This window comes from Agelaius phoeniceus, chromosome 13, assembly GCF_051311805.1.
Source record: "Agelaius phoeniceus isolate bAgePho1 chromosome 13, bAgePho1.hap1, whole genome shotgun sequence".
Classification (NCBI taxonomy): Eukaryota; Metazoa; Chordata; class Aves; order Passeriformes; family Icteridae; genus Agelaius; species Agelaius phoeniceus.
The window spans coordinates 1,469,344-1,478,830 of NC_135277.1; the positions used below are offsets into that span (position 1 = coordinate 1,469,344).

At 41.4% G+C, this 9,487-nt stretch overlaps 1 protein-coding gene across 6 annotated transcripts; it reads right to left on the bottom strand.

The window, feature by feature from the left end:
• Positions 1 to 575: 575 nt before the first annotated feature.
• On the bottom strand, positions 576 to 9,487 carry C13H15orf61 (chromosome 13 C15orf61 homolog). 6 transcript variants are annotated; one of them, XR_013184207.1, is made up of 4 exons: positions 9,126 to 9,487; positions 7,134 to 7,280; positions 2,111 to 2,227; positions 576 to 1,454 (listed from the first exon to the last, which is right to left on the bottom strand). XR_013184207.1 is itself a non-coding variant. In XM_077185726.1 (3 exons), exons 1-2 carry the CDS (start codon positions 9,450 to 9,452, stop codon positions 7,182 to 7,184), a joined length of 426 nt encoding a protein of 141 aa, XP_077041841.1. In that variant the 5' UTR covers positions 9,453 to 9,486; the 3' UTR covers positions 6,601 to 7,036; positions 7,134 to 7,181. The 6 variants fall into 6 exon arrangements, 3 of the variants coding, with proteins under 3 accessions (XP_077041841.1, XP_054498209.2, XP_054498208.2); XR_013184206.1 differs by having other exon boundaries at positions 2,142 to 2,227; positions 9,113 to 9,485; XR_013184205.1 differs by having other exon boundaries at positions 9,113 to 9,485.

The window sequence follows — 9,487 nt, forward strand, 5'->3', positions numbered from 1 at the left end:
AATTTACAGGGGGGGAATGGGAGGTATATTTAATTCCTGAAACATCTTCAAGCTTCTTCATATTCGGATTCTACTTTGTTTGAGCTTTAGGAAAAAAAAAATTCAATGGCCATTAACAGAGATAAATTCTCTCTCTGTTCAATAACTTTATAATTTAGTTCCTATACTAAAAATTAATAGAGCCCCAGCTCCTAAGGATCTAAGGGACTGGTGGTGCCCACACAGACATCTTTCTGCTCAAATGAACCTTTTACCTGCAGTCCCTGTGTACCTCTCACTCAGCTCCATTTCAATCAGAGTCATTTTCTATTAAATTTTAAAGAATAGGACACAAAATGATGGAATTTCTATAGACCTGCAATTTTTCTAAAATGTCTTCTTCATTTATGAGACTATGGGGAAAACCAACTCAATTTGCCAAATTTGCATAAATATTACGTCGATTTTCCAGGGCTAATCACAACCTTAATCCCCCATTCCGATTTGTGTAATCAAACTTGAAGGGTTTTTATATCTTAAGAAGTACAGCACATTGAGCATATATTTATTGGTACAGGTTTGGTTTTGCCACAGACTTCTTTAAAACCCAAGTTTAATCAGAAATTTTCATTTGAAATGCGCCATTTGAAGCAAATAATTGATATTTGTTTTATCATGTTGCAGAAGTTTTGCTATGAGATGTCACCAACATTTATTTTTATATATTATTCTTTAATGGTGGGGGAAATTGCTGTTGTGAGAACACAATCCTTGATTTTTTTAATATAAAATATTCTTGAAGTTCTGCATTTGGGTAGCCCAAGACTCTGCCCTTAAAAAAGTTCAAGTTCCCACTACAAGGATTCCAGAATCTTCATTAAAAAAAATAATTTAAATAATTAAACCCCTGATTTTCCCCACCAAAATGCACACAACACAACATTTATGACCACATCTCCGAAATGATTGTTCACCCCCAAGGGTGATTGTTCCCCCCCAAGGGAACACCACCCCAAATCCGCAAAGGAACGAGGTGTCAGCGCTTGAATTGCAGGATGGTGAGGCCCACGAGCTCCCTAAATTCAGGTTTTTGTTTGTGAGGGGGGAGAGGCTCCCTCGGTGGCTGCCAGCAGCTGCCACTCGCAGTGTGCTGCTGCTCTCTGCTGCTTTCCAGCGCCGCCGGAGAGCGCCGGGAGCAGCCCGAGCTGCCCACGCCAGGAAATAAATATTTATTGCCAGAATGCTGACACGGCGAGGAGAAAAATCATTACAATCTCACAGGAGCCTCCGTGAGGATGGGAAAATGCTGTCTCCCAGGGATTTGCTTAGCAGGATAATTTACCCCAAAAGTAAGGAAAGAAGTTTCTGCTTGGTTAATTCCTACTGCAGAGGAAGTTGCCCAGCACAAGAAATTTTCTATTTTTGCTCAGTCACAAACACCCTGTAATGGAGTTTTGGGTCCCTCCAGCAGAACTCTGTGAAAAGAAGAGGGAGGAAAACAAGAGCTGAATATTCCCCTGAATATTGCAGTGCCAGGATGGGGATTCAGCTTTTCCTGGCCTCAGGAGGGAGGTGGGAGCTCATTCTCAGGTGTGGGATGGGTGAAAATGCCCAGCAGTGAATTAAAGTCAAGATCAGGATTCCCAATTCCTCCAGTCCTGCACTCATCCCTTTGGATAAAAGGAGGCACAGGAAGGATAGAGGCAGAAAATGCTGATTTCATTCTGGATCCTACTCAGCAGCATCTCCAATAATCTCATTATTACTAGAATTTTTCCAGCTATGTCCTAGGAATAATTTTATATATATTTTTTATATATATATTTTTTTTTATATATTTATATATATATATATAACATAATATATAATATTATAATATTATATTGTAATAAAATATATGGTATAATAAAATAATATCTATAATATAAATAATATACTTATTTAATGTTATAATAATATAACAAAATATATCATATTATAATAAAAATAATATAATATATAATAGAAGTAATATGTAGATAATGTATTACCTAGGAATAATGTGTATTTATTATGTAACAGGCCAAATAATTCCCATTTAACTGTGAAAATATTTTGGGATACTGTTATTACCAGTGCTGTGCCACCTTACCTGTAATTCAGACACTGAGTATAAAACACACCTGGAGGAATCAGGATCTCTCTGCCAGCCCTTGGTTCACCAAATTCAATTTATCATCCCTGCTTCCTCCCTGCACCAGTTTCCAGGCTGCAATTATAAATAACAAAGGACAAATCCTCAGTTTCCTAGAGAAAATGGCACCTGATGGTTGTTTTAGGAACACACATTTTCCTGTCTTTTTGGAAAGATAGAAATATCTAACTTTTATGTTGATAAATAACATATCATGGTGAAATTCACTTTTTTTCCCCTTACAATTGCCTGTGAGTGCAGCAAACTAAATCCCCTCAGGCTGGTGAAAAATAGGTCAGCAGTGTCCAGGCTTTCTAAAGATATTCCTCCCTGAAAGGCATCTCCTGGAAACACTCACCAAGTGCACCATGGATAAATTCAGATTCCTTAAAAACGGCATTCAAGCTTCCACCCAGCTCCCACTGCCCCTCCAGGCACTCTGCAGTTTCTCTGGAATACAACAGGATTGCCTGGGACCCAAATATCAGGAAATCATCTTATTTTCAGTTCACAGGGAAACTCACTGGCCTCAAGCAGATCTTTTAAAGCTCTTTTTTCACAGTAAACCCAACTCAGACTGAAAGGAAACATCACTAAAGTGAACTTAATTTACGCTAAATTAGTAAATGTTTAGTTTTTGCTTTAAATTATGAATAACTTTTGAAACAGCAAACCCACCTTGGACTGAAAGAGAACATAACAACAGTAAACTTGATTTATGCTAAATGAGTAAATATTTAGTTTTTGCTCTAAATTATGAATAACTTTTGCAAACAAGCAGATTGTGTGATGCACAGTGACAAGGTAACCCCAGCAGTTGGGCTGTGTGTGGTTAATGATGCTCCTGCACCCCTTCAGACCAGCTCCAGGGGCTGCATAATTGTTTTTCTGTCAACCTATAAATTCTTGAGTAACAACAAAATTATTGTGATTTTTCTTCCTAAATTATTCATATCTCACAAAGTACATAAGCAGGCCCATGAATCACTGAGCATGTAACAATCATATCTAATGGCATTTCTTCTTTGAAGGAAAAAAAACCAGGTTTGACTTTGTAATCTTGTTCAAAAATCAGTGTTCTAATCTGATATTTACATTTTAAACTTGAAAGTTCCCTTGATCAAGGGGTTTTGTCTGAAGGATTGCTTTTAATCATGTTTTCCACTTTTAATTCTATTAGGATTATTAATATCACTGCAAGAAATAAATTGGGTTTATAATGAACTACAACAGGGCTCATAAACTGTGCTTAAAGTGATGCAATTACTTTCAAAATCCCTCTAAGTTGTTTGTATTCGACTTTTTAGGACTTAAATACAAAACCAACATCTTATTCTTTTCTAGAAATCATATAAATCTTTCAAGCAAACTTGCAATAGATTAGTGACCCTTTTATTCTATATTCCCTGGCTGCAGTGCAGAAGCTGCCACTTGTTCTTAGGTGTACTTAAACTGAAAAATACTGCCCAAAATTTAAATCATGACTTCCATTTCCAGAAATAGGGAAAGAAATCAAGACAACTCTTAGACTTATTAACTCACTTTTCTGTAGTGAACATGATTAAGGGGTTACAGCAAAAGCCAATATAAATTAAATGGCCACAGTAAATAATACATGAAGCAAAATCCCCTTTGTTTCAGGAAAAGTTGCTCTGAACCAGAGGCCTAAGGGCATTCAACTATTAAAAAATACCTAAATTTCATTCAATAATAACAACATACATCAGGGAGATCTCTAATTATGGTTTGTGAGGAGATTTAGGTCAACACACAAGGTAAGGTGAGGACAGATTTAAATTCTGCCCAAGTCAATGGAAGGTCAGCAGGAGAAAAGCTCTGGATATTGCTCCAGGGAAAGAGGGGAGCAGGAAAAGAGCACCAAAACTGATTTTTCAGGCAATATGAGAGTACTATTCATAAATATTTAGGAGTTCCAATCCAATCTTTAAATCCAGCATTAATTTACAGTAGGGAAAAAAAGTTAAGAACTTTGTGTTGTACTGGGTCCACCTGCAACTAGTTCATCAACTGGTGATAAAAAGAGTGATATTAAATCTAAAAATATTTAAATAAAACAAACGTTTGCATCAGCAGCCCCAAAACTTCAGGAAAACAAACAAACCCACCAATGTTTAAGCACAATTTGGAGACAGCAGCAGATAAGGGCATTTCTTGGGGTAACTCATTAGCACCGTGGAGTCTCAGGTGAAACATTTATCAAGCATACAAAAAGGCCTAAAAGTGAAATATAGTAATTAAGAGCTGGGCTTTATCGATTGCAGGGCTTAAGTAATTTTTCAGAAGCCAGGTAAGATTTAATAAGTATAAGTAGTTAAAGATCCTGCCCTGGCTCTGCCATTAGAGTGTAATTGAAGCGGTAAAAAAGATCAGCTGAACGTGTGTTGATTACCACCTTATCTTTGAAAGGCAATTAAGCACCTCAATCATTGCAACAAGATTTGATTGTGCGGCCTTTATTGGACATTGATCTTTCAGCAGAGCAGCTGCATTTCCCATTAAGTGACAGCAGCAGAGTTTGGCTGGGACACCCGAGCCCGCTGACCCGGCTCAGGGGTGACAGCGCCGCTCCTGCAGCTTCAGGTGCCCACGAGGATCATTATTATTGAAAGAGGTGCTACAAGGAGGAGCCACCTGATCCTCGGCGTTTCGTTCCTCTGGAGTAGTTAAGAGAGGTGAAACAAAGCTCTGGGACGTCATCCCTCCCTCATTTAAACATCAGCAAACAGATAATTAAGGCGAGGCTTGCAGGGGGAACTGAACTTCGTTTTGAATGGGAGGCAGAGCAAATCAAATCTGTCAGAAGTCAAAAGGGTCATTTTGTGGATCAATTATTCCTGAGTGCTGCAGAATTTTTTGAGACGGGGTGGTACAAATCTTCCTGGCCTTCAGTAGCTTGCATTCAGGCCAAAACCTGAGTGGTAAGAAATAGAGGCTAAGAAGTTGGTATTTCTAGGAAAACAAGAGTGAAAGTCAGATGAAACGTCTCACCTTTGAAAACGAGCAGCTGGGTGTACAGACACACATCATGAAAATGGTTTCATGATTTAATAACTCAAGTTCTCTCTTACAAACAGCTCATTTTCCCTCTGAAGAAGTGCAAGAGCTCCCACCCGAGCCTTCGTGAAAGGAATGAGCCATCCCATATTTGCACTCTGCCCTCAGACATCTCCCAGTTCATCCTTTAGCACCATCAACTTCCCAAGAGCAAGAGGTCCATTGATTTTCATGTAATACAAGAAAATATTACATTTGCTTAATTGTTACACAGTGAGATCATCGAACAAGAGCTCAGGGCTCCGTTTGATGCTGCAAGCAGCACGGAACTGCAGCAATCGATAGGGCAGTTTGTCAGGGATGTTCTCCAAGGAGCCCTGCCCATCACTGCAGGGCCAGGGGCTGCTGCTGCACTTATTGGAAAACAGGTAAGCAAAGTCAGCAGTGCCCATTATCAGAAATCAAACGAGCTGCAGGGAGAGGAGCTGCAGCTCCAGTGAAGAGCTGTATTTATGGTCTGGTAATTAAAAACCATTTTATCAACCTTGTGTTGAGCCTAAACCTTTACAGCCGGGTATTGATGAGCTCTGTGGCAGTGAATGAGCAGTGTTTGACTTTAAACTTATGGGCTGCAGTGAAAATCAGCTCGAGGAAAATGCTAACTGCAATTTTTCTTATTAACGAGGGCTCTGGTAGTGCCATCTCTGCTTCTTCCAGGCATTTAACTTGTGGCAAGAATATCCTCCAAAATTTAACAGTGCAAGCACTTCTCTGATTAAGGTGTTTGGTGCTGCTTTTAGAAAAGCCACATGTGTTGCTTCACTAAGTGGGAAACACTTCTGTTATCTGGAATGAAGTTAAAAAGTATTTAAATGACATTATACTGTAGTCATAGCCTGACAATCATTTATTGAGGAAAAGGGATTACCCTTCAAACCAGCCCCTACCCATTTCACATTTCTTTTTTGACCCATGAGAACTGGAATGACCAACTTCCCTCACCAGCTGTTGGATTTGGAGCTGACAGCATTAATTGCTGGCACTAAATCCCAGCACCAGCAGCAGATCCTGCACAGGTCTCCCAGTTTCCATTAATTCCAGATTTCCACTATCCAAACAGTTCCCCAAAAGCTTTTTTTTATTTTTTTGCCCAGGTTTCCAACTGATATGAAGTCATTTTGTCATTGTTTGTGCCTAAAGCTGTGCTTGGTTACAACTGGAGAAATCAGTTATTTTGCATCCCAAAATTGAGATATTCTTGTAGTATTCTTCTCATTCTCCCCATTAATTAAAAATACCAGCAATTTGTGAATTAGCACAGGGAGCTAAATCTTCTATATCACTTAGATTTTGTACTTACCTATAAAGCAATCAAAAGAAAAAGAACAGCACACATCTGGAGCTCAAGAATTGCAAATGATACCAGCACCAAATGAATTTTGGACATTTTATTTAAATATCATTTCAAGAGATGTAATACAGCCATTTTGCACTTGTTTTAAGATGGGGTTTTTCCTCCCCAAAGGCTCTTCCAAGTGATGGTGACCACTCAGTGCCAAGGATTTATTCAGACACAGTTACACCTGTGACAATTAATTCAATATGAAATATCTAGACAGGATCTACACCTGAGCAGCTTTATCTTTTCAGGGACATTCTGGAAATGTCAGTGCATTCACAGTTTCCTTGCCCACAGGCTACAATTCAGTTCTCTAAGTTGATAAATGATAAAATGCTCTTGAAATGATCACAAGTTTGTCCAGCAGCACCAGTCCCTGACTTCCAGACACACCCTCAGAAATTCTAATTCTTCAGCTTCACACCTCTGCAAAAATAAATCTCTCACGACCAAAATGTCCAGGCAGCTTCCTGAAACAGCACACTGAGTATGAGAACACAGTATAAAAACCAAATTTTTTAGGTTTTTTTAGTCAAAGGCAGCAGATATTTGCAGCACAGAACCCACCAGAGGACAGCTATTCAGTTCAGTACATGGCTCCTTCATCTTCTTTATTTAGAAAATAAATAGTGACTGGGCCATGGCTGGTGTGAACAGTCTCTGTGACACGGGCAAAGAACCAGGAGCCAATTCCATACAGCAAAGTTGGGATGCCTGAGGAGAGATAAAAACACATTATACACACACGGAGTGAAATCCAAACTGCAAATTCAGAGCGAGGAATGGGGGCTCCAAAATGAACTGAGAGGGAAAGTATCCCTGGAAAAGCTGCATTAGAAATCTTTTGTCTTTATTTAAATGCAGCAGTCAGTGCTCAACACCTTTCCTGTTGACACGAGGCAGGAAGCAGCAATAAGCAGGAATTATCAGAAAAAGAAAACAGGAGGAGAACAACATGAAAGAAATGAAACATTGCCATGTATACATGATTTCTAGTGATTAAATATATATATTTATCTTCAAATACTAAACCCAAACTCCCAGAATATCCACTTAAGTTATTGGAGTCTATGTCAAAGCAGAAATTTAAAAAATAGGCAGTGAATCCATAGATCAACATGAAGCTTCTCTGGGGAAAATCAGATCAGCAGTCAAAACCACCAGCTCCAACAGAACTGCAATGGGCAAAAAGGTTTATATATATATATATATATATATATATATATATATATTTAAAGTGACATGTTTTAGCCTTGCCAATTTATCCATCTATTACAGACAATATTCTGTTTGTTACAGAGGAAAAAACAGAGCTGGATTTAGGCCCTGAGTTCAGAAACACCAAATTTAACATGCTTGAAGCTAGGTGCATAAGCAGGATTCTGAGGGAAATAAATTGCCTTTTTAATCATGTTTTCCAATCATTTAAATATGAAACATGAAGGGTAGTTGTGAGAAAAACAAAGGTGTGACTGGGTGCAGGGAAAAAGAAAGTCAGATTTAAAGGAGTTATTAAGAAATCAATCTTTTTGATTATATTTTCTCACTACATCAGCCTAGAAAGGTCAGAAAATTAAGAGCAGCAGACATGTTTTGAAAAACTCACTGAAGGCTTGCGGAGAAAAGGAAATTTTAAAAAATTAAACACGAAAATAAAGAATGCATGAAATATTATGGCACTGGCACTGTCCATGGTGGTGTTCAAATAAGCATTGGATCTGCAGCCAAAATTCTGGAATAATATACTTCAAAACTTAACTATATCTACTTTTATATTAATAAGGTGCTGATAAAGCCTTTTTATTACAAGGATTTCTATTCCGGCAGCACGTTAGGATCCAAGCAGGCTGACCATTCCTGCGCCAGACATTGCCTGAAAGAGTTGCGCTCCAGAATTGCTCAGAGGACAAAAGTTCCTCCCCGGCAGGCGGATTTCAGCTGGAAAACGCTCCCTGCCAAAGGCGAGAGAGAGCGGCGTGAATCCCAGCAGGGCGATCTGTGCCCGTCACAGCGGCCAGAGCAACACCGGCCCGGCCTGAGCCCCGACAGACAGGGCCGAGTTAGGGCTCTGCCCTGCCGGAGCACACGGCTCCGAACTCCTGGGCCGAGAGGGAAAGGAGGAGAGGGAACGGAGAAAGGGCAGGAGGAGAGAAGGTAAAGGAGAGAGGGAGAGAGAGGAGAGGAGTAAGGAGAAAGGGCGAGGGGGAAAGAGACGGAGGAGAAGGGAAAGGAGAAAAAGAGGGGACAGGAGAGAAAGAGAGAAACGGGGAAAGAGAGGAGAAAGTGAGGGACAGGGGAAAGAGCGGAGAAAGTGAGAGACAGGGGAAAGAGAGGAGAAAGTGAGGGACAGGGGAAAGAGAGGAGAAGGTGAGAGACAGGGGAAAGAGAGGAGAAAGTGAGGGACAGGGGAAAGAGAGGAGACGGTGAGGAGGAGCGACAAAGAGAAGCAAAAGGAGACGGAGAGGGAGCGGAGCTGCCCAGTCCGAGCCGCGGTCCCGTCCCCCTCAGGCCGCCGCCCTCAGGGCGCCGCTCCGGGCCGGACTCACCGGCGTTGAGCACCTTGAGGGCGGTGAAGAAGGCGTCCTGCAGCGCCAGGTCCTGCGGAGCGGCACGGGAGCAGTGGTACTTGATGAAGGGGAAGCAGCCGGTGCGCAGCACCAGGTAGTTGGCGCCGTCCACGGGCCAGTTGAAGTGCGAGAGGCCGAACTGGTCGTTGTGCACCGCGCTGTACTTGACGCAGAACGAGGTCCAGTGGGGCAGGCGGCGCTGCCGCAGGTGCTGGCTCAGCACCTCGGAGGCGGCGGGCCGGGCCGGGGACGGAGCCCGGCCCCGCCACAGCAGCAGCGCCACGGCCGCGCCGTGCAGCCGCCGCAGCAGCGCCCGCATCCCGCGGGGCTCCGCGCCTGCGCCCGCAGCGCGCC